This window comes from Xenopus tropicalis, chromosome 4 (genome assembly GCF_000004195.4).
Source record: "Xenopus tropicalis strain Nigerian chromosome 4, UCB_Xtro_10.0, whole genome shotgun sequence".
NCBI lineage: Eukaryota > Metazoa > Chordata > Amphibia > Anura > Pipidae > Xenopus > Xenopus tropicalis.
This window is the reverse complement of record NC_030680.2, coordinates 149,001,710-149,027,489: the sequence shown is the minus strand read 5'-3', so window position 1 is coordinate 149,027,489 and position 25,780 is coordinate 149,001,710. Positions and strand designations below refer to the sequence as shown.

The following is a 25,780-nucleotide window of genomic DNA, read 5'->3' as shown; positions in this document are numbered from 1 at the left end:
CCCGCCCGATCGACTGAAGGACCGACTCCCACGGTCTGTAACCCGTCCGATCGACTAAAGGACAGATTTCCACGGTCTGTAACCCGCCCGATCGACTGAAGGACCGACTCCCACGGTCTGTAACCCGTCCGATCGACTAAAGGACCGATTCCTACGGTCTGTAACCCGCCCGATCGACTGAAGGACCGACTCCCACGGTCTGTAACCCGTCCGATCGACTAAAGGGCCGATTCCCACGGTCTGTAACCCGCCCGATCGACTAAAGGACCGATTCCCACGGTCTGTAACCCGTCCGATCGACTAAAGGGCCGACTCCCACGGTCTGTAACCCGTCCGATCGACTAAAGGACAGATTTCCACGGTCTGTAACCCGCCCGATCGACTGAAGGACCGACTCCCACGGTCTGTAACCCGTCCGATCGACTAAAGGGCCGATTCCCACGGTCTGTAACCTGTCCGATCAACTAAAGGGCCGATTCCCACGGTCTGTAACCTGCCCGATCGACTAAAGGACCGATTCCCACGGTCTGTAACCTGTCCGATCGACTAAAGGGCCGATTCCCACAGTCTGTAACCCGTCCAATCGACTAAAGGGCCGATTCCCACGGTCTGTAACCCGTCCAATCGACTAAAGGGCCGATTCCCACGGTCTGTAACCTGTCCGATCGACTAAAGGACCGATTCCCACGGTCTGTAACCTGCCCGATCGACTAAAGGGCCGATTCCCACAGTCTGTAACCCGTCCAATCGACTAAAGGGCCGATTCCCACGGTCTGTAACCCGCCCGATCGACTAAAGGACCGATTCCCACGGTCTGTAACCCGTCCCATCGACTAAAGGGCCGATTCCCACGGTCTGTAACCTGCCCGATCGACTAAAGGGCCGATTCCCACAGTCTGTAACCCGTCCAATCGACTAAAGGGCCGATTCCCACGGTCTGTAACCTGTCCGATCAACTAAAGGGCCGATTCCCACGGTCTGTAACCCGTCCCATCAACTAAAGGGCCGATTCCCCCGGTCTGTAACCCGTCCCATCGACTAAAGGGCCGATTCCCACGGTCTGTAACCCGCCCGATCGACTAAAGGACCGATTTCCACGGTCGGTAACCTGTCTGAATGTCTGGCATTTATTACAAAATCTGAAATGAAAAAGTCACAGAAAAGGTGTGAAATTCCACATTTTTGACTTGTGGCACGAAAACTGACTTTTTCAAATTCTTTCTCTACTCCCAAATCAGAAACCTCTACAGTTTCGAAGTAAAAGAAGGATCCCCCCCCCAGGGAAGGGGCATTGGCCATTGGCTCCTACATGATCTTGGCAAGTTTTAGCCGGCGAATTGTTGGATTTGGATTTTTAGCCGTTTGGACACATAGTAAATCTCAGAGAAGTTGCAACTTTTTGTCCACCTCACCATTTAGAAGAAACGCTACTCCGGCCCAGTTCTCCCTATTGCAGCGCGGGGAGGGTGAGCTCCCAATTGGTACAGTAAATACACACAAAGGCCTCGGGCTCTTTTGTAGAACCAACCCTAATGGTAAACTCTGAAACCAAATAAAGGAGCTTTATTAAACCACCTGCGGGTTCTACTCACTGCCAAGTCTTTTTTCATTTTGTCTCTGACAATATTTGGGTTGAACCTGATGGACTTTATTATTCATTTCACTTGTTGGAATCCAGAAACCACAACTGGAACCTGACTCAATGCCGCCATTTTATTGTTTGGGTCGCACTAACATGGCCGCCAGCTTCACTGGGGGTATAGACTGATTAGTGAATCTTTTACTGCAGTTAATGCTGGTTGGTTCCCAGTACAGTGGGTACAGTAGTTTAAATCTGCAGCAACTAAAGGACCCATTGACTCCCAGATGATCGCTTTAGCAGGTCTGTATATCTCTGGCCAACATGGCAACCTCTGTATCTATAGCCTTACCGCCTGTTTTTGAGATAACTATTGTCGTATATGAACCACAATGTACCACCACACAACTTATAGGCTTCTGAGCTAAAACCTACGTGCGCCAACTGACTGGGATCCAAGCCTAAAGCCAGTTTGAAAATGTTCTGGCAACGAGCCTTCTTGGATCCTCCACCTTCTTTTTTTTTTTCTAGTTTTAGAAGCTCTTTAGATGAGGGGAGAAGTGGAAAAATTGGATTTTTTAACTCTTCAGATTCTCTTAATCAGAACATGGGGCCCCATTTACAATTATACTACAAAACGGACTTGATATGGACTTCTGGACCCTAATAAAGGAATTCAGGAATGAAATCTCCTTATTGCATCAACTTCGGTCTAAGCTGGATAGGAAGCCGAGTGTTAAGGTGGGTTTATTGGATTCCTCTGATATCACCAATGATAAAGATGGGGGCACTCATCAAGTCCAACCTATTGGCTCCATGACTGATCGGTCTTTTGGGTAGAAGACTTCTGAGTTTATTTATTTATTGAAAACCTTTTTCACAATAACCAGGAGGGTCAAAATCAGATTGATCCAATCATTTGGGCCCCCAGGCCAGATCACATGTTGGGGACCATCCATGGTCCAATAAGGTCATAGTTACATAGGGTTGAAAAAAGACCATTGTCCATCAAGTTCAACCCATCCAAGTAAACCCAGCACACAACCTATACTAACCAATCTATACACTCACATACATAAACTATATATATACAACCAGTAATACTAACTGTAGGTATTAGTATCACAATAGCCTTGGATATTCTGCTTGTTCAAAAACTCATCCAGGCCCCTCTTAAAGGCATTAACAGAGTCTGCCATTACCCATCACTAGGAAGGGCATTCCCCAACCCCCTCACTGCCCTCACCGTGAGGAACCCCCTACCCAACATCCCCCGGCAGGGCATTCCCCAACCCCCTCACTGCCCTCACCGTGAGGAACCCCCTACCCAACATCCCCCGGCAGGGCATTCCCCAACCCCCTCACTGCCCTCACCTTGAGGAACCCCCTACCCAACATCCCCCGGCAGGGCATTCCCCAACCCCCTCACTGCCCTCACCGTGAGGAACCCCCTACCCAACATCCCCCGGCAGGGCATTCCCCAACCCCCTCACTGCCCTCACCTTGAGGAACCCCCTACCCAACATCCCCCGGCAGGGCATTCCCCAACCCCCTCACTGCCCTCACCTTGAGGAACCCCCTACCCAACATCCCCCGGCAGGGCATTCCCCAACCCCCTCACTGCCCTCACCGTGAGGAACCCCCTACCCAACATCCCCCGGCAGGGCATTCCCCAACCCCCTCACTGCCCTCACCGTGAGGAACCCCCTACCCAACATCCCCCGGCAGGGCATTCCCCAACCCCCTCACTGCCCTCACCGTGAGGAACCCCCTACCCAACATCCCCCGGCAGGGCATTCCCCAACCCCCTCACTGCCCTCACCGTGAGGAACCCCCTACCCAACATCCCCCGGCAGGGCATTCCCCAACCCCCTCACTGCCCTCACCGTGAGGAACCCCCTACCCAACATCCCCCGGCAGGGCATTCCCCAACCCCCTCACTGCCCTCACCGTGAGGAACCCCCTACCCAACATCCCCCGGCAGGGCATTCCCCAACCCCCTCACTGCCCTCACCGTGAGGAACCCCCTACCCAACATCCCCCGGCAGGGCATTCCCCAACCCCCTCACTGCCCTCACCGTGAGGAACCCCCTACCCAACATCCCCCGGCAGGGCATTCCCCAACCCCCTCACTGCCCTCACCGTGAGGAACCCCCTACCCAACATCCCCCGGCAGGGCATTCCCCAACCCCCTCACTGCCCTCACCGTGAGGAACCCCCTACCCAACATCCCCCGGCAGGGCATTCCCCAACCCCCTCACTGCCCTCACCGTGAGGAACCCCCTACCCAACATCCCCCGGCAGGGCATTCCCCAACCCCCTCACTGCCCTCACCGTGAGGAACCCCCTACCCAACATCCCCCGGCAGGGCATTCCCCAACCCCCTCACTGCCCTCACCGTGAGGAACCCCCTACCCAACATCCCCCGGCAGGGCATTCCCCAACCCCCTCACTGCCCTCACCGTGAGGAACCCCCTACCCAACATCCCCCGGCAGGGCATTCCCCAACCCCCTCACTGCCCTCACCATGAGGAACCCCCTACCCAACATCCCCCGGCAGGGCATTCCCCAACCTCACTGCCCTCACCGTGAGGAACCCCCTACGCTGCTTCAAATGGAAGCTCTGTTCCTCTAATCTATAGGGGGGGCCTCTGGTGCGTTGATTGTTTTTATGGGAATAAAGAACCCCCCCATCTGCCTATAATCCCCCCTAATGTACTTGTACAGAGTAATCATGTCCCCTCGCAAGCGCCTCTTTTCCAGAGAAAACAACCCCAACCCTGACAGTCTCACCTCATAGTTTAACCCTTCCATCCCCTTTACCAGTTTAGTTGCAGTCTCTGCACTCTCTCCAGCTCATTAATATCCTTCTTAAGGACTGGAGCCCAAAACTGCCCCCCATACTCACTGTTACTGCCCCCCATACTCACTGTCACTGCCCCCATACTCACTGTCACTGCCCCCCCCATACTCACTGTCACTGCCCCCCCCATACTCACTGTCACTGCCCCCCCCATACTCTGTCACTGCCCCCCCCATACTCACTGCCACTGCCCCCCCCATACTCACTGTCACTGCCCCCCCCATACTCACTGTCACCGCCCCCCCCATACTCACTGTCACTGCCCCCCATACTCACTGTCACTGCCCCCATACTCACTGTTACTGCCCCCCCATACTCACTGTTACTGCCCCCCCATACTCACTGTCACTGCCCCCCATACTCACTGTTACTGCCCCCCATACTCACTGTAACTGCCCCCATACTCACTGTTACTGCCCCCCATACTCAAGGTGAGGCCTTACCAGGGACCTATAAAGAGGCAAAAATATGTTTTATCCCTATAGTCAATGCCCTTTTTTATACAAGACAGCACTTTATTTGCTTTAGTAGCCACAGAATGACACTGCCTGGAATTAGACAACTTGTTATCAACAAAAACCCCCAGATCCTTCTCCATTAAGGAAACCCCCAACACACTCCCATTCAGTAGATAGTTTGCGTTTATATTATTTCTACCAAAGGGCAGAACTTTGCACTTATCAACATTGAACCTCATTTCCCAGTTTGCTGCCCAGTTTCCCAATTTTGCCAAATCGCTCTGCAAAGCGGCCCATCCTGCATGGAACTTATAGTTTTGCACAATTTAGTGTCATCAGCAAAAATAGAAACAGTACTGTCTATGCCCACCTCCAGGTCATTAATAAACAAGTTAAAAAGCAAAGGACCAAGGACTGACCCCTGCGGTACCCACTAACCACACTGGCCCAATTAGAAAATGTTCCATTTACCCCACTCTTTGTACTCTATCCTTCAGCCAGTTCTCTATCCAATTACAAATATTATGTTCTAGGCCAATATTCCTCAATTTGATCATTAACCTTCTGTGCGGTACTGTATCAAACGCTTTAGCAAAGTCCAAGTAGATCCCATCCACTGCCATTCCAGCATCAAGGTTCCTACTCACCTCCTCATAAAAGGCGACTAAATTAGTCTGGCAAGATCTGTTACGCATAAAACCATGCTGGCACAAACTAATTGTATTGTGAACTGCAATGTATTCAAGTACACTATCCCTTATTACCCCTTCCAGAAGCTTTCCTACTACTGATGTCAGACTAACAGGCCTATAGTTTTCAGGCTGAGAACGAGATCCCCTTTTAAATAACGGCACCACATTAGCAATCCGCCAGTCTCTTGGCACCATGCCAGACCTCAACGAATCCTGAAAAATTATGTGAAGAGGTTTGGCAATCACAGCGCTCAGCTCATTTAATACCCTGGGATGAATCCCATCCGGCCCTGGACCTTGGTTTACCTTTACATGTTCAAGTCTCTTTTGAATTCCCTCCCGAGTGACCCATGCGTCAGTAGCTAAATTACTAGAACTGGGTATATTAAAAGGGAAGTCTTCATTATCTGGCTCCTCAGATGTATAGACAGATGAAAAATAAGAGTTCAAAATTTCTGCTTTTTCCCCGTTCTCATCAACCAACGTACCCCCCCGTGATAATAAAGTTCCCACCCCTTCTTGCTTCATTTTTTTACTATTCACATAATTAAAAAATAATTTTGGATTCTTTTTACTCCTAGCTGCAATATCCCTTTCCATTTCTATTTTAGCTTGCCTGATAGCTTTTTTGCTGCTTTATTTGCCCCCTTGTACCTGATGAAAGCCCCAGCTGCCCCAGCTAACTTGAATGCCCTAAAAGCACATTTTTTATTACCAACCTCGACCCTAACTCTTTTATTCAGCCATAAAGGTTTTGCTTTGCGATGCCTCTCCTTGCTTACAAGGGGGATATACTGTTGTGTATACCTACAAAGCAATGTTTTAAAGATGTTCCATTTTCCTTCTGTGTCTAACCCCATGAAAAGCCTTTCCCAGTTGACACATTGCAGAGATGCCCTTATACTGGCACAGTCTGCACGTCTAAAATTGAGCGTTTTAGTTACTCCCTTATAGAGCTGTCTCTGTAGCATTATCTCAAAGGAGGTCCTCACTCAAAGCCTACCTGGTAGATATCCAAGTGACTCAATAAAATATCAGTTGCAGAGGTCACTGTTTTGCCCTATACAGGGGCTATTAGGCTTATTTAACTCATGTTGGGGACCATCCATGGCCCAATAAGGTCCTCTCTCAAAGCCTACCTGGTAGATATCCAAGTGACTCAATCAAATATCAGTTGCAGAGGTCACTGTTTTGCCCTATACAGGGGCTATTAGGCTTATTTAACTCATGTTGGGGCCATCCATGGTCCAATAAGGTCCTCACTCAAAGCCTACCTGGTAGATATCAGAGTGACTCAAATATCAGTTGCAGAGGTCATTGTTTTGCCCTATACAGGGGCTATTAGGCTTATTTAACTCATGAAAAAAACTATTACAATTTTCTTGAAGCTGAAAACCTTTAGACCAGTGATCCCCAACATATTGCTCCCCACGCCCCTTGATGTTGCCCTCAGTGGCCACAAAGTAGGTGCCAATTTTACATTTCTGGCTTGGAGACAAGTTTTACCCCAAGCAGAGTCTCCTGTAGGCCAGCAGTCCCCATAGGGCTACCAAATAGCCAATCACAGCCTTTCACTTGCATCCTCGAGGAACTTTTTTTCATGCTTGTGTGACTCCCCAACACTTTTGAAAGACTGAGAGACTGAGGTTGAGGGATATTTGTGGTGGTTTCAATGGTGGATCTTTCAATATAACCCAACCTGTTTCTGCTGAAACACTAATGGAGAATATATTTGTTTTATCGTAAGGTTCCATTTATTTTGTAGCAGAACAAGCTAAACCCAACATCACTGGCAGCAGTTGTTGGACTGTAGAACTCTTGGTATTCCGTGGCGCTAGAGCCCTGGGGGCAAAGGGGCATTTTTATTCCAAGGCCTGAAGCAAGTGCCTCTGCTCGTCAGTTCACCACATGGCCCACAGGCCTGGATCTGGCCCCCCAGGGGAATTTACCCACCCCCTGTTGCATCCTCACCTCTGGCAGCGGAGATAGAGGACTCAGCGGGGAGTGGAGAGGGAGGACGGATGGCAAGTAGGACTCAGCGGGGACAAAGGGAGCGCCGGGGGGAGGGGTTGGGGCCACATTTTGCTGCCGCTGCCACCGACGACAGGGGGTGGGGGGATGGACGGTGGGGTTGCTGTTGATGGCGGTCCGGCCCCCTGTTGTGTCCTCACCCCTGGCAGCAGGGAGAGAGGACTCAGCGGGGAGCTGAGAGGGAGGGCGGACGGCAGGAACAAAGGGAGCAGCCGGGGGCAAATGCGACCAGTTTGGGCCACATTTTGCCGCCGCCGCCGCCGCTGCCACCGAACAACAGGGGGGGCGTAGTTGTTGATGGCGGCCCTGGATACGGCCCCTTGGGTCAGAAGTTTGAGGACCCCTGACATATAGAATATACATATAAACGTTGCATTGAACAAAAAGTCGATTCCCGACCCCCGTAAGTGCATGAAATTTAATCATATACAGAGAGAATGCACCTTTATACGTATAAACATCCCGTCCATTTGTAAATCTGTTAAAACCGGAAACTTGTATAAAAGAAAAAAAAACTTTACAAAGGAAACATTGGAAAATATTTACATAACACTGCGTCGCCCAATAAAGTAGCGGCTTTACAAAAACGACCGCGTCAGGTTAATTCGGCTGAAAAGGAAAAACAAACGAAGCCACTAAATACTGCGGAGATACAAAAAAAACATAAAAAGTGCAAGTTTTCCCACATACAATGTCTTAAAAAAATATTTATTTGCTCGCAGATGCCGTGAATGGTACGTGCCGCCATGATTCCGGGAGGGGAAAAAAATAAAAAAGTGTTCCCCCCCCCCCCCCCCCTTTTGGGTATTTAATAAAATATGTACTTTGTACTGAACGGTTAGAAAAGTTCGATATATAAATATTTGCCTTTTACGTGAAAAGAGGGGGGCGGTAACAGAACGAGGGGGCCGGTAACAAAAGGAGGGGGCGGTAACAAAACGAGGGGGGCGGTAACAAAACAAGGGGTTATTTTTGTTTCCACTCGGAACTTTGTGACGTCTCCGGTTCCGTTACTTGGCCGTATGAATTCATGAAACAGATCTCCGCCGCTTGGGTCGGGTTGGTGAGGGCCGGGTACATGGACCCCAGGAAAGTTTGATGGGTCAGAACACTGAAATGGCTGAACTGGTGGGACATATTGACTTCTCTGTTGTATTCCTGGGCGTTGCCGCCAAGCTCGTCGCCCGTGGAAACGCTGTTATCGCCAGTGGTGGATACGGGAGTGATAGGCTGAAGCTCGTCCAGGGTCGGAGTCTTACTGGCAGTTGGGTTGCAAGGGCTTTCCGTTGGATCCTTGTCAACCAACTCGTTGGAAGTGTCCGGATTATGGGGTTCGGGCTGCAAAGAGTCCGCGCAAACCTCAATTGGGGGCGTGTCATCCTCTGAATCTAGAGACATGTCTTCCTCCTCCTTCATGTCCGCTTCCCCGGGAGCTGTATTGAAAAAACGCAAGGTTCCTAAATACGGGGGGCGGGGCTTAATGCAAGGACACAGCCAGAATCTTCTATCGGGTCTACAGCCGCCATGAACCTTTTGGAGGAAAAGTTGGGATTTCTGGGGTTTTAAATGGGGGAAATCCCAGCTCAGTGCCCAAAAGGCCTTATGTGAAGGTGAATTCTGAAAATCAAGGGGTGTAAAAAGAAACGTTGATGATGGAACAAAATAAAGGACAGACGTAAAACGGGGTTAGTAAAACTCATGCACGGAGCTCTGTCTGAGGAGCCGGGGTCGGAAAGCAAATAAATGATGATGAATGGAATGTACCAACGTATTTACTAACAGACAGACATAATAGATTTAATTTTGCAATAACATCGTGGCCTTTGGGTGCGTACGGCAGCAATCGGGTTCCGAGCCAATAGTACAATTCAGATGTTTTGGGGGGTGATTGCCACTGCATATTTAACTAGGCCAACATATTAGTATTTCGTCCAACATGTTACATGGGTTCAATTAACTGCAGGGACTGCGACTCGCATCTCATAGTAATGCAGCGAATCCTTGTGATCGGCAGAACCCTTAAAGAAACAGTAACACCAAAAAATGAAGAAGTGTTTTAAAGTACAGGTATAGCATTCTGGATAACGGGGCCTATACCTGTATATATTTTTTTATTTCATAAGCCGCTTGTTAGATTTACAACCCAGGCCAGATAAGCCGATTTAGCTAAATATAAACGTTACCGTAATTACCCATTTCGTTTCCTTGATCAGTCAGCTGTGACAGTCGGTGCTCCTCGTTGTTGGGATTGTGGTGACCAATGAGGTTGGAAAAATTTTCCATGAAATCCACCATTCTTGTAACCACGATTCCGTTGTCACAGTAATCTGGGAACCGGGCGGCGTCCTTCTCTGCAAAATACAAACGGAGGTTCCTGAGCAAAAACCGATTCCCGACGGAGTTGCTGAAACGTACCAACGAGGGGACGGGAAGGCACCAACGAGGGGACGGGAAGGCACCAACGAGGGGACGGGAAGGCACCAACGAGGGGTGGGGAAGGCACCAACGAGGGGTGGGGAAGGCACCAACGAGGGGACGGAAACGTACCTGTCAGGAATAGAACGTGCCTTTGCTTCATGTACTGGACCTGAAGTTTGACTAGACATTCGAGCTGCGGTGCCTGCTGGTTCTGCGGATCACAGCTCAAGTGATAGGACAGGATCTCCACCAGGTTCTTCTTCTGATAGGCCGTTAGGAGGGTGAGGATATTTAGGGCGTTTGTATTCAACCTAAAAGAAGCCGTGAATCAAAACGCTGCTCTGAATGGAACAATGTAACGACGACAGACAGCAAATTGCTTAATATTACCGACCTCGCTAACTCTTTCAGCCGTTTCTGAAATTTATAATGGATTTTCCACTGCCAGTTGGCATCGGGGCTGTTTATTTCTTCCAGAAACAATAAAAATTTCTTCAGTTCATCTGAAAGGCAAACAAGTCAGATCAGCTGATTGGTGCACAACTTGGGGCGCAATTTCACGTCCTAAACTAGTGGCTACACTAGTAACTATGTACTGAAGGGTGACGTTGGAGGAGAAGGAAAGGTAAATACAGCCATAAGCACTCACAGAAACGTTGAGTCCTCTATCAAAAGAAACACAGGATTTCTTGTCTCCTTTTTTGTAAACATGTTCTCCTGTGTCAGACTTGCAGCTCTCTCCCTTCTCTTCCTCCCCCTCCCATCAGAATTCGCTCCCCCTCCCATCAGAATTTGCTGAGCAACCAGCAGCCAGAGCTGCAGCACAGATGCTACTGAGACCAAGCTAAAATGGTCGTTCACCTGTAAATTAACGTTTAGTATGATGTAGGGAGTGCTATCCTGAGACAATTTGCAATTGGTCTTTTTTTGTGGTTTTTCAGTTATTTAGATTTATGTTCAGCTCTTCAGTTTGGAATTTCAGCAGTTGTCTGGTTGCTAAGGTGCAATTTACCTTAGCAACCAGGGAGTTGGTTTGGAAGAGAGACTGGGATATGAATAGGGGAGGGGCTAAATAGAAATATAAGGAATAAAAAGTAACAATAACAATAAAACTGGAGCCTCACAGAGCAATAGCGTTTGGCTGCCGGGGTCAGTGACCCCCATTTGAAAGCTGGAAAGATGTAGCAGAGGAAGGCAAAAAAAATTAAAAAATAAACAATGAAGACCAATTGCAAACTTGCTAGGAATAGGACATTCTGTAACATACTAAAGGTTAATTTAAAGGTGAACCACCCCTTTAAAGCAGTTCCAGTATTTATATGCAAGGTTGCTAAGGTCACGTGAGACTTTCCGAATACACAATACTATATAATAGTAATATAATAATCTATAGTAACCTAACGAGCCAACTTACCGACACTGACGGTGTCCGGATTCAGAACGCTCTCATCAGACACAATGAATCCTCCAGACACAAAGATTTCATTGTACGTGTGGTTCTTCAGATCATCCAAACTGTCGACTCCAGCGAAACTGACGGACGGCAACCTCTTGAGCAAGACCAACGCGGGGACCTGGGGAGCGCAATGTTACCCATTAAATACCTGGGATCTGCTTGTGCCTTGGGTTAAACCAATCAGAAACAGGCTGGTTTAGGGAATAATTAAACTGAGGACAAAATGGAGGAATATTAATAATTCTAGGAGATAAAGGCAGAGATGAACCTGTCCGTAGAACACAGACCAACCATACTGTGCACTTTATACACAAATACTGAGGGACCGAGGGGATTCCGCATAAGGGGTCTTTCCATAATTTCTACTAAAAGTCTACTAAAAAATCAATTAAACATTAAACCCAATAGGGCTGTTCTGCCCCCAATAAGGGGTAATTATATCTTAGTTGGGATCAAGTACAGGTACTGTTTTATTATTACGGAGAAAAGGGAATCATTTAACCATTAAATAAACCCAATAGGGCTGTTCTGCCCCAATAAGGGGTAATTATATCTTAGTTGGGATCAAGTACAGGTACTGTTTTATTATTACAGAGAAAAGGGAATCATTTAACCATGAAATAAACCCAATAGGGCTGTTCTGTCCCAATAAGGGGTAATTATATCTTAGTTGGGATCAAGTACAGGTACTGTTTTATTATTACAGAGAAAAGGGAATCATTTAACCATGAAATAAACCCAATAGGGCTGTTCTGCCCCCAATAAGGAGTAATTATATCTTAGTTGGGATCAAGTACAGGTACTGTTTTATTATTACAGAGAAAAGGGAATCATTTAACCATGAAATAAACCCAATAGGGCTGTTCTGCCCCAATAAGGGGTAATTATATCTTAGTTGGGATCAAGTACAGGTACTGTTTTATTATTACAGAGAAAAGGGAATCATTTACCCTGTGAATGCAGTTTGGAATGTCTTCATTCTGGATAATTATAAGCAGTTTATCCGCCATGGATTTGGATTCCAAAAACTTCTCCGGTCGGCACTCGGTATTGCCCAGCTTTAACAGGTACTCCTACCATCAAACAGAAATATCATTTGCCATTAAATCCCAATCATCTTTCTTCATAATGTGCTTATGTTGAAATATACAGACTTTCCCCGAGTCACATCAGTTTGGTCTTATACTTTGATATTCATTAAAGGGGAACTCCGGCCTCCAAACCTAAATCTGTTAAAGAGCCCCACCCAACCCAGAAACCCCCAATACCCCTATCCCTGTAATCTGTTCCTTCTAAAGTAGGAATAAATCCCATGTTTATAGGCTGAAATCCAGCTGCAAAACTGTTCTTTTCTTTCTGCATCATGTGAAATCCTGGCAGGGGAGGAGGGACTGAAACACTGATGTTACAAATTGTAACAACTTCCCCACAGCTTACAGACAGCATGCAGGAACTACATAACCCACAATGCATTGCACTGGGATGTTCCTTTCCTTACCAACATAAGGAGGAGGAGAGGTCCCACAGGCCGTTGATCATAGAATTTGGGCCATGCTGCCTACCAAGCTGCCATTTTGTTTTACGGATATCAATAGATTTTATAATTTGAATAATAAATCCCCTATTTATTCCATTACCTTAATATTGTCGCAAATGGCGTTCTCCTCTTCGGTGTGAATGTAGAACTTAACACTGTTTTTGTTCACGTGAGTGATGATTTTCATCAGGTTGTTGAACACCTCGGGGTTCATTTGGTGGATAAAATTGGAAATGGCCAAATGCGGCGCGGAAATATCCGCTGCGCTCGGTGTGCTGGTTTCCGGATTCTCCGGAGGAAGTTCTCTGGAATTATGGGATAGAGCGTTGTCATTTGCTGCATTTTCCTCCCCGGATTTATAAACGTGGTCCGTGGGGGGCGGAGGCTCGTCCTGAACGTGCGAATGTAAGTCATTGACATGGAAATGTTCGTGTGTGTGAGGATATTCGCTTACAGTCCGTGTAGGGTTAAATGTATTGGGTTCTGGGGCGGCCAAGCAAGGTTCTGTGACGGGTGTTACTGGCCTGACAATGGCATAGGGGTATATATGGGAGGATACAACGCCCCCCAGCTTTGAGCGCAAGTCATCTACATACTGCTGTACAGGGATGTCCGACGCCTGCCCATACAGACAGTCGGAAAGTTTAAGGACGCGGTCGTCGGACGAGAGAAGCGGAGGGGCTGCCGTAACCACGTAGGGGATGTCTTTTTGTTTCAAAACATCATAAAGTTGCTCCGAAAACGTGTTATAGACTTCCAGCACGGTGTTCTCGATCAGCCCGTTGTCGCAGTGCTTACTCTGCAGCACGATGCGCTCTGTTCTCGAAGGGGTGGTCCTGATCCTGCAATGGTTCCGCTCCTGTCTGGGCCTCGGCCTGTCCTTCGTGGCGTTGTGAAGGGGTGACGTGCAGGACACCCGTCTCTTGTGGTCAGCTCTGGGGTCATTAGGAAGGGCATCTTCTGCCGAAACGTAGACAAGTTCTTCTTCTGTGACCTTCAATCCTAAATGGGAACACAAAGCAGCCGTTCTAAGGCATTACTCAAAGTAATCTGTAATGGGGCTACATCGGCACATTGTGGCCAAATCTAAGCAGCTTTTCAATTGGTCTTAAGGTGGCCATACATGTTAAGATCCGCTCGCTTGGTGAGGTCTCCAAGCGAGCGGCTCTTCTCCCGATATCCCCACCTACAGGTGGCGATATTGGGTAAATTCAGGCTAATTCAGTCAGTTGGCCCTGGGGCCAAACGATCGAATTAGAATGCCAGTAATAGGCACAGTCGGTTCAGGAACCGCAACGGCTCCGATCCGACTAAATTTTTTAACCTGCCCGATCGATATCTGCCCGATTTCAGGCCAGATATCGGTCGGGCAGGCCAGTCGTTAGTGCCCATACACGGGCCAATAAGCTGCTGAATCGGTCTAAGGGAACGATATCGGCAGCTACAATCGGCCCGTGTACGGCCACTTTAGTTATTTGCTATTGTTAATTTTATTTACTTATTTTTCTATTCAAGCCCTCTCCTATTAATATACCAGATTCTTGTTCAAATCACTCCCTGGTTGCTAAGGTCATTTGGACCCTAGCAACCAAATAGCTGCTGAAACTGCAAACTGGAGAGCTGCTGAACAACAATAGAACTTATAAAAAAAAAAAACGTCAACTAACAAAAATTGAAGACCAATTGCAAATTGTCTCAGAATATTACCCTCTACGTCATACTAAAAAGTAAACTTAAAGGTAAACAACCCCTTTAAAGAAGAAGAATGAAGAAATAATAAACCATGCATGTCTTCTATTTAAAATAATTAACAAAAAGTATGTTTCACACAAGCCCTACGTTGTAAAGGTGGTAACTGCCCCTTTAAGATACAGACTTCCAGTTTTTCTTTTCTAAATCAACTGCAATTTCTGTGTTATCCACCAGATGGCAGCACAGGAGAAAGAGGGAATCACACCTTGTCTCACCTCCGACCCAACCAATTAAACGTCAGATTTAAGGCAAAGGAAGACCGCAGAAACGGCAATTTCAGTTTGCTGGCATTTGGTAAAAGAAATCATCTATACAGACTAACTGGAAGACGAAGCCGCAAAGCATTACCAGTGATGGGGATAAGTTTCCAGTGCATTTTCAAATCCACAGTGTTAGGACCGTGTGGGAGGCAGTTATTTTCGGCAGTGTTGCTGGGGCAGGGGCTTGCACTTTCCAATGGCGGATCCTTAAGAGGAAAAAAATGAACATAAAATAATCAATTACTGTTCATATTAAAACACTCAATGCAAATTAGCTTTGTGATGTATTTGTTACACAGGGCAGATTTGAACCTTAATGCCCAACCCTCTTCACTTAGGCCACACCTCTAAAGGCAATTCTGTAGTGTTTCCCGTATGTCTACGGCATAGGTCAGGGGTGTGTTTAGGTCCAGTGTCGCCCTAAAAACACCCCTACGTCTTGCTTGTGATGTCACTCCAAAAGAGTGTTCCGCCCCCTTCAACTACATCACCAGATTTCCTATAGAAATCCACAAAGGACGATGGGGTAGGGTTGCCACCTCTGCCAGCTTTCTTCGCCAGGCAGGAGTGATGTCATGGGGGCGGGGAAGAAGCAAGGCCGTGACATCACGGGGCGGGGGAAGAAGCAAGGCCGTGACATCACGGGGCGGGGGAAGAGGCAGGCCGTGACATCACGGGGCGGGGGAAGAGACGGGCCATGACATCACGGGGTGGGGGAAGAGACGGGCCATGACATCACGGGGTGGGGGAAGAGGCGGGCCGTGACATCACGGGGGCAGGGCTATGACATGGCAATTAGTGTATTGCTGCATCAATGTTAGTGAGTCATGCATGTTTCCCTAATTTGGGAAACCGGGCAGGAGGTTTTGACCCCGACAGCCCTTCCGAAAACCGCGTTTTTTTTTTTTTTTTTTAATATAAAAATAAGAAAAAGCATGCACCCAGGGGGCCGCCCCACTAGGCACTTGGGTGACCAATTATAAATACGGCCCTGGCGTAGGTAGATAAAGTGAGGTCAGAGTTTAGTTTAGATCTGTTCATTAAGGCCATTGGTGTATATGGCAATATTGGCCCAATGTCAGACAATTCAGCTCAGAGGTCAATCGTGTATCGAGCAAGGTACTGGGAACAGCCATCCTCAATATTCTTTTCAAACAAGCCTTTGTTAGGTTTTGACATATGGAGCAGTTCATTATAGAGGGCTTATGTGTGGACTGGTAATTTATTTTACTACCTGCTCCTCTGTGAACAGTAACTCGGCAGAACAAGTGCTGAAGTGAAAGTGGTTTAGTTTTTCTTTGACTTAAGAACTAACAAACCATAGGATTTCTTGTCTTCCTTTGTGTCAAATGTTCTTCTGCATCAGACTTCCTGCTCTCAGGAAAATCCTTCAGGGCACGGGCACAAGTCTGCTCAGTTTGCTCCTCTTTCCCCCTCCCATCTCAACTCAATCCCCCTCCCATCTCTCCCCCTCTCGACTGTGCTGTGTAATCTGAGCTACCAGCAGCCAGAAGCATGGAAGCTACGGAGACCAAGCTAAAATGGCAGCTGATATCTTAAACAATCAAAGGGAGCTACTAGGGCTGTTTGCTCAGGTATGGTAAAGCTTTCTACAGATTAAATATCACCAAACATCACCAAAAAAGTGGATCTTAATATAATATAATATTAAGAAGTGATAGGTTGGATGAAATATATCCATGAATAGTAACACTGTATAGTAATACAAAGTGAAAATGAAAAGTATCCCTTTGAAATAGAAGGGCTAATGGTATTCTCTTACCAGGATACTTTCCTCCATGGGGACTGGGTGGTCACTGTGGCTACTCTCAGCCTGCTGGGCTTCCTCTGAGGGCTGTTCTGTAAATGATGCCGTGTTTTCTTGATTATCAGTTGTCTGATCTTTATAAACTATTTGCTGCTCTTGTCGGACATCGTCTCTGTCTGTATCTTGTGCTGGAGAAACATTTTCCAGTTTCTGAGGGGGCGGTTCCTCCGGGGCGTTTTGCTTCAATGCCTTTAAAGACTCCGCCACTGTAGGATCCATACAACTGTCCGCCAGCTTCTCTAGCAGCATTTTTATATATTCGCTACTACGTGGCTCAGGGGTTTCCTGCCTTAGGTCTGTATCTTGCCCCCCAAGAGAAGAAATGAGGGACTGAGCACTTTCACCTGGTTCGTTATCATCTAAGAGGAAAAAGAGACCACCATTTTGAAAACCAATGGACTGGTTGTTCTAGTGCCAAACTACACCTCTCAACATCTCAAAATTGTGCTCCTTTAGGGTAAGAACCCACGGAGCGGCTGAGTCGCCAACGGTAGATCTCTGCTATCGCGGGCAACAAGCTGCTCCCAAAAGGCTTTCCACCAGCAACAGTTGCCTGCAGAAGGAAACTAGGCAACAATGAATTACTAAAGCATCGCAAAGGGCTTTCCACCGGTGACTCCTATTGTTGCCAGTAGAAAGCCTTTTTGGAGTGGTTTGTCACCTACAATAGCAGAGATCTATCGCGGGTGACCTTAAAGTAGGGGTGGCCAATACGTCGATTGCGATCCACCAGTCGATTACCCGTGGATTTCTAGTGGACCACAATCAAGCCAGGGATGCGGAAGTGCTGCGTGATTGCATACGTACGCATTCACGCCGCACTTCCGCATCGGTCTGGTCGATTGTGACCGGACAGAGTCTGGCCACCCCTGCTTTAAAGGTCCTCCTCCAAGCAACTTTGTGCGACTTCAGAAAACCAAAGTGATGCACAGGCGTTTCCTATGCTTTTATTGCCGGTGAAAAGGCATTCTAGAGTGATTAGTAACCTCATGGTAGCAAAGATTTATTGCGGGCGACTAAATCTCTCCATAGGACATTAGCCTTAAGGTGCCCATACACGTAAAGCTCTGCTCGCCTGGCAAGTCACCAAGCGAGCGGATCTTCTCCAGATATCCCCACCTGCCGAATCGGTCCAAGGGACCCATATCATCAGCTACTATTGGCCCATGTATGGCCACCTTTAGACCATGTATACAACCTCATATGCCGATTTACACCTATCCATGTCGCAGATCACCGTTAAGCGAGTTCCGCAATTCAGGAATATCCCATGCACCTGGGAGAAGTATAAAGCTGGCCAATGCACGTTAAGATTTGTAAAAGAACTACTTAAAGAGATACTAACACCAGCTATTTATAATTTTGCAATGCTTTTACACTGCTTATCTGATCCCCCATGTTCCTCTATGAGGGGGCGGCCATATTTGTGCAGCAGGAGCCCATTACCATTAGAAGGTATAACTGGCAGGTTAGAAGAGACAGTCAGGTTTTGGAACTTCAAATAATCAGTGGAAAATGATAAAATGATACTGAAGTATTAATGTACAGATCATGTTGAAGAAAAATACTCCACATGTCGCTAAATAAAAAAGAGAATCTCTTAATTTGGTTTTATTCTTATTATTTAATTGGTTTTAAGTTATCTTGTAGTCCTTGTAAGCCACATAGACATGTATAAACCAGTCCTAGTTTCAGAACAGTTCCTATTTAGCCAATGTGGATACACAAGCAGATCACTAGTGGATTTTGGCATGCAATTGGTCTTTTTTATTTGCGGTTTTTGAAACATTTATCTTCTTTGTTTATGTTTTGTTCAGCAGCTATCTGGCTGGGATATGAATAGGAGTTAAGGTGGCCAAGCGAGCGGATCTTCTCCCGATATCCCAACCTACGGGTGGGCGATATTGGGTAAATTTAGGCTAATCCGCGCGTTTGGCCCTGGGGCCAAACGATTGCATTATAACGACGGCAATGGGCGCAGTAGGTTCGGAGACCGCATCAACGAGCCAATGCGGTCCCCGATCCGACTAAATTTTTTAACCTCCCCGATCGATATCTGGCCGATTTAAGGCCAGATATCGGTCGGGCATGCCAGTCGTTGCTGCCCCTACACGGGCCAATAAGCTGCCGAATCTGTCTAAGGGACCCATATCGGCAGCTACAATTGGCCCGTGTATGGCCACCTTAAGCCTGAATAGAGAGATAAGGGAAAAACGTAACAATCAACAAGAATTGTTTTGGCTGCTGGGGTCAGTGACCCCCATTTAAAAGCTGGAAGGCGTCCAATTGCAAAGTTGCTAGGAATTGGCCATTCTATAACGTACTAAAACTTAAATTAAAGGTGAACTAGCCTTTGAATAGCTCAGAATCTGCTCATTATTTCCCCTGCCTATTGGCTCCAAGCTTAGGTCGAAGTGTAGCTTTACTTACGGTGAAAGTTGTCTTCACATTTTCGGTGCTTCCATACATTTTCTGGGTCCCTTTCGTGTTTTCTTTTCAGCCCGACGCTTGCCGGCTCCTCCGTCTCCGGTTTGCTCTGTTTCTTTTTTTGGATTAAGTTTATCAAGCCGTTGATTTTGTCGATGTCCCAGTCCGTATTCTCACAGGCCTTTTCGCTGTTGGTTTCGGCGTAAGAAACGGGTGCCTTTTTGTTGTATTTGGTGTTGTCGTGGTCATCTTCAGTGGGTTCGTAGTCGGACACTGGGCTAAACTGTGGAAACCTCTGGTTCTCCTTAACAATCTCCTTGGCTTTATCGACGGATATAGAATAGGCTTCCGAACCAAATATATAATTGCGAAGAGAAGACTCAATGTGGCCTTTAACTCTGGGCGCGACATAAAGACTTTTTTTGTAATCCAATCGAGCATCGTAGGGCTTGAGAGCATATTCCTTGAACTTATACGATTTCTCTGCTCGGCGCTTTAAATAAATACGTAAATGTTTTGCGACTACGTCGTTGAAGTCGGCAGTGGTGTCCGATTGGCTCTTGTGAAGAGCAAAATACAGAGCGGGAATGAACGTTAACAATTCTGGCATAAACTCGTGGCTTTCAGGCACAAGGGATGATGGTACCGGAACACTGGCGACTGTTGAAAGAAACGTTACGGTAATGAATAGTGCATTGCTTTTCGGTAACAATGTATTTATTATTATTGAACATCGAGTATAGGTATGGGATCCTATTATCCAGAAAGCTCAGAATTAAGGAAAGCCTGTCTCCCATAGACTCCATTATAATCAAATGGTTCAGAATTTTAAAACTGATTTGCTTTTTCTCAGTTGTAATAAAACAGAACCTTGTACTTGATCCAAACTAAGATATAATTACCCCTTATTGGGGGCAGAACAGCCCTATTGGGTTTATTTCATGGTTAAATGATTCCCTTTTCTCTGTAATAATAAAACAGTACCTGTACTTAATCCCAACTAAGATATAATTACCCCTTATTGGGGGCAGAACAGCCCTATTGGGTTTATTTAATGGTTAAATGATTCCCTTTTCTCTGTAATAATAAAACAGTACCTGTACTTGATCCCAACTAAGATATAATTACCCCTTATTGGGGCAGAACAGCCCTATTGGGTTTATTTAATGGTTAAATGATTCCCTTTTCTCTGTAATAATAAAACAGTACCTGTACTTGATCCCAACTAAGATATAATTACCCCTTATTGGGGCAGAACAGCCCTATTGGGTTTATTTAATGGTTAAATGATTCCCTTTTCTCTGTAATAATAAAACAGTACCTGTACTTGATCCCAACTAAGATATAATTACCCCTTATTGGGGCAGAACAGCCCTATTGGGTTTATTTAATGGTTAAATGATTCCCTTTTCTCTGTAATAATAAAACAGTACCTGTACTTGATCCCAACTAAGATATAATTACCCCTTATTGGGGGCAGAACAATCCTATTTGGTTTAATGTTTTATTGATTATTAGTAGACATAGGGTATGAAGATCCAAATTATGGAAAGACCCCTTATCCGGAATACCCTTGGTCCCGAGCATTCTGGATAATGGGTGTTATACCTGTACTAATTTACATAAGTAAATTAGGATTGGGTTCAGTATTCAGTCGAATATGAAAATAGTGGATTCGGTGCATCCCTACCTATAGTACTATATATACACTGATATTAATCAGGGCTGGAAGTGGAGTGCAATACATGTACTGAAAACTGCACAAATTGATAATATAAAAGCATAAATAAATAAAATAAATATTCTAAAAATAAAAGGGTCACCACACGCACCAGGTAGGGTCACTCTGGACTCGTGATAAACAAACAGGGCGTGTAGGAGGCGGGTCTTTGCAGCAGCTGAAACAAAAAGCAGTAAAATGTTAGTTCTGGTTGTTGATTTGTGCATCTTACCTTCCAAAATGGTATCCACCTACCGTACGAAGAAGTCATAGGTGATGGGAAAAACAGGAACATGAAGCCTCTGTCATCCAGTGGTTTAACTAAAGCCTAGGAGTTAACATAAATAATAAACACATTAGCAACTGGAATACTGATTGTTTACATATAATAAAACAGAGGTTTATGTTAAAGGGACACTGCCATGATATTTATGGGGGGCTGTTTATCTCTAAATGACACTGTTACACAGCAAATAATTCCCTCTGCCATTTAACCTTTTATTCTTGAACCAAAAAATGTATTTGTATCTGTAATATTGGTGTGTAGGCGCCATCTCAGTGCCTTGTGCCTGAGTCTGAGCTTTCAGCCAACGCTACACATTAGAACTGCTTTCAGCTAACCTATTGTTTCTCCTACTCCCATGTAACTGGAGGAGTCCCAAGCCGGACTTGGATTTCTTACTATTGAGTGCTATTCTGATACCTACTGGGAGCTGCTATCTTGCTCCCTTCCCATTGTTCTGCTGATCGGCTGCTGGGGGTGAGGGGGGGCGGATAACATTCCAACTTGCAGCGCAGCAGTAAAGTGTGCCTGAGTCTGAGCTTTCAGAAGGAGCCAACTCCAACTTGCAGCGCAGCAGTAAAGTATGACTGAAGTTTATCAGAGGACAGGTCACATGGCTGTGGCACCCTGGGAATTATGTGGCCATGTGGTTCTTCCCGACTACTTTTACTCATATCAATATTCCTTCTTCTTTCCCCTTCTTTTAATAATAATAATAATAATAATTTTGGAATGTCCACATTAACCTTTTTAGTGCCACAGGACGTAGAATCTACGTCCTGGGTACTAAAGGACCTAAGTGCCACAGAACGTAGATTCTACGTCCTGGGGCACTTCCGGGTTTGGGAGCGGAGAAGCGGCTTTTCAAGCCGCTCCTTCGCTCCCCGCTCGTTCCCCAGCCTCCAGACAACAGTCAGAGGTGGGGAACGAGTGGCCCCTGGGGCGCGATCGCCCAGGGGCCACATAAGAAAAGGCAGGCACGTGAAATCCATTCCTGGATTTCACGATCGCCTTCTGCCTTTCTCTGCTCCCCCCCCTGCTGGCCCCCCTCCTTCCTGCTGCAGATACTCACTGCCGGAACGGCTGCGTGTGTGTCTCCCTGCAGATCCACGATCTCCTACACAGGTAAGTGGCAAAAACACACATACACACACATAATACACTAATAATACACTAATACACACTTATACTCACATTTACACACAAACACATACATTTTAGGGGAGTTTACACACACTTACTTGCATACATGCACACAAAACACATTTTACCTAATGTACACACACACTTACACACTTATGTAATTTTGTAATTTTTATTTTTTTTTCTAATCGCATCGTTTTTATTCCTGCCTGAAAAAAATGTTTTATTGCCATTGCGGATAGTGTATTCGCTAACCGCACTGCGCAATATCTTTTGTGTATTATTTTGGTGTTTCTACTACATTTTCTGTGATTTTGGTGGATTTTGGGGTATTTTACTGCATGTTTAGCCATTTTATAGCATTTTCAGTTATGCATAGTTCTTGTTCGCTTGATTTTCAGAAATGTCACAAAAACCGTTCTGTTTAGCATAGCTTTGTAGTTTGTAGTAGAAAGTTTTATTTACCCATTTTTGTTTTGTCAGAATGTGTACTTTCGGAAAATATATGGTTTTCTAGGGTCTCCTTACTGTTAGGTGGTCGTATGGCACATAATACACATACCGGGTGCAAAAACTGCATGAGCCGAAGCATCTTATGTGAAAATTCATATGCACTATTTTTACTTGGGTGCCCCTGTACCCCACATAGTTTGGTAAATCTATGCATATAGGGCATCAAACTGTTCAGTAGACCCCTGGCGTTCATATTTAGAATGTTTTATGTTGATACGGTACAAAATGTGGAGGTACATAATGGGGTAAAATGCAAGCTTTGTGACAATTTTCAGAAATGTCGTAAAAACCGTTCTGTTTAGCATAGCTTTGTAGTTTGGTAGTTTGTAGTAGAAAGATGTATTTACCCATTTTTGTTTTGTCAGAATGTGTACTATCGGAAAATATATGGTTTTCTAGGGTCTCCTTACTGTTAGGTGGTCGTATGGCACATAATACACATACCGGGTGCAAAAACTGCATGAGCCGAAGCATCTTATGTGAAAATTCATATGCACTATTTTTACTTGGGTGCCCCTGTACCCCACATAGTTTGGGTAAATCTATGAATATAGGGCATCAAACTGTTCAGTAGACCCCTGGCGTTTATATTTAGAATGTTTTATGTTGATACGGTACAAAATGTGGGGGTACATAATGGGGTAAAATGCAAGCTTTGTGACAATTTTCAGAAATGTCATAAAAACCGTTCTGTTTAGCATAGCTTTGTAGTTTGGTAGTTTGTAGTAGAAAGATGTATGTACCCATTTTTGTTTTGTCAGAATGTGTACTTTCGGAAAATATATGGTTTTCTAGGGTCTCCTTACTGTTAGGGGGTCGTATGGCACATAATACACATACCGGGTGCAAAAACTGCATGAGCCGAAGCATCTTATGTGAAAATTCATATGCACTATTTTTACTTGGGTGCCCCTGTACCCCACATAGTTTGGTAAATCTATGCATATAGGGCATCAAACTGTTCAGTAGACCCCTGGCGTTCATATTTAGAATGTTTTATGTTGATACGGTACAAAATGTGGGGGTAAATAATGGGGTAAAATGCAAGCTTTGTGACAATTTTCACAAATGTCATAAAAACCGTTCTGTTTAGCATAGCTTTGTAGTTTGGTAGTTTGTAGTAGAAAGATGTATGTACCCATTTTTGTTTTGTCAGAATGTGTACTTTCGGAAAATATATGGTTTTCTAGGGTCTCCTTACTGTTAGGTGGTCGTATGGCACATAATACACATACCGGGTGCAAAAACTGCATGAGCCGAAGCATCTTATGTGAAAATTCATATGCACTATTTTTACTTGGGTGCCCCTGTACCCCACATAGTTTGGTAAATCTATGAATATAGGGCATCAAACTGTTCAGTAGACCCCTGGCGTTTATATTTAGAATGTTTTATGTTGATACGGTACAAAATGTGGGGGTAAATAATGGGGTAAAATGCAAGCTTTGTGACAATTTTCAGAAATGTCATAAAAAACCGTTCTGTTTAGCATAGCTTTGTAGTTTGGTAGTTTGTAGTAGAAAGATGTATGTACCCATTTTTGTTTTGTCAGAATGTGTACTTTCGGAAAATATATGGTTTTCTAGGGTCTCCTTACTGTTAGGTGGTCGTATGGCACATAATACACATACCGGGTGCAAAAACTGCATGAGCCGAAGCATCTTATGTGAAAATTCATATGCACTATTTTTACTTGGGTGCCCCTGTACCCCACATAGTTTGGTAAATCTATGCATATAGGGCATCAAACTGTTCAGTAGACCCCTGGCGTTCATATTTAGAATGTTATATGTTGATACGGTACAAAATGTGGGGGTACATAATGGGGTAAAATGCAAGCTTTGTGACAATTTTCAGAAATGTCAAAAAAATCTTTCTGTTTAGCATAGCTTTGTAGTTTGGTAGTTTGCAGTAGAAAGATGTATTTACCCATTTTTGTTTTGTCAGATTGTGTACTTTCGGAAAATGTATAGTTTTCTAGGGTCTCCTTACTGTTAGGGGGTCTTATGCCGCATAATGCACATGCCGGTAGCTTATATTGCAGTGTATACACTTTGTATGCACTAACTTCCTTTTGGGGTCTCTAAATGCCAGATACATCGGTGATCCTATGCACAATGGGCATCAAACTGTTCAGCGGACCCTTGGCTTTCATATTTAGGGTCTGTTCTTTTGGTACCTAATGTTATGTGGGAGATAAGGTGCTTGAAAGTGGAAGATTTGATGTGTTTTTCAGGTATTTCACCAAAACTAGCAATTTTGGGAAAGCACTGCGACTCTGTAGTTTGGAGTAGAAAGACATGGGTACCAATTTTGAATTCGCCCGAATGTGTACTTTCCAAAAATATATGGTTTTGGGGGGGGTCAATGTATTTTTTTGTGTTTTTACCCCACAGAAAATGCAGTAAACGTGTTGAATTTTCAGTAGCTAAAGAGACCTCTGGGGCAATCTCTATGCACTAACTTCCTTATGGGGTCTCTAAATGCCAGATACAGTGCTGATCCTATGCAGAATGGGCATCAAACTGTTCAGCGGACCCTTGGCTTTCATATTTAGGGTGTGTTTTCTTGGTACCTAATGTTATGTGGGAGATAAGGTGCTTGAAAGTGGAAGATTTGATGTGTTTTTCAGGTATTTCACCAAAACTAGCAATTTTGGGAAAGCACTGCGACTCTGTAGTTTGGAGTAGAAAGACATGGGTACCAATTTTGAATTCGCCCGAATGTGTACTTTCCAAAAATATATGGTTTTGGGGGGTCAATGTATTTTTTTGGGTTTTTACCCCACAGAAAATGCAGTAAACGTGTTGAATTTTCAGT

The 25,780-nt window shown here is 45.4% G+C and overlaps 1 protein-coding gene across 2 annotated transcripts in view; it reads right to left on the bottom strand.

The window, feature by feature from the left end:
- Window positions 1–8,027: 8,027 nt before the first annotated feature.
- Window positions 8,028–25,780, bottom strand: part of tasor (transcription activation suppressor) — a 43,224-nt gene continuing 25,471 nt past the window's right edge. Inside the window, exons 12-23 of one of the 2 annotated variants that reach the window (XM_002940028.5) lie at window positions 21,277–21,349; window positions 21,134–21,199; window positions 19,305–19,961; window positions 16,830–17,233; window positions 15,135–15,252; window positions 13,135–14,036; window positions 12,448–12,570; window positions 11,456–11,615; window positions 10,436–10,544; window positions 10,171–10,352; window positions 9,816–9,974; window positions 8,028–9,056 (exon numbers count right to left, since the gene is read on the bottom strand). In XM_002940028.5, the coding sequence (XP_002940074.1) occupies window positions 8,590–9,056; window positions 9,816–9,974; window positions 10,171–10,352; window positions 10,436–10,544; window positions 11,456–11,615; window positions 12,448–12,570; window positions 13,135–14,036; window positions 15,135–15,252; window positions 16,830–17,233; window positions 19,305–19,961; window positions 21,134–21,199; window positions 21,277–21,349 (3,420 nt within the window). In that variant the 3' untranslated portion in view covers window positions 8,028–8,589. Of the gene's footprint in view, window positions 9,241–9,815; window positions 9,975–10,170; window positions 10,353–10,435; window positions 10,545–11,455; window positions 11,616–12,447; window positions 12,571–13,134; window positions 14,037–15,134; window positions 15,253–16,829; window positions 17,234–19,304; window positions 19,962–21,133; window positions 21,200–21,276; window positions 21,350–25,780 lie in introns of both variants that reach the window. The other variant, XM_004914176.4, reaches the window with a different exon arrangement.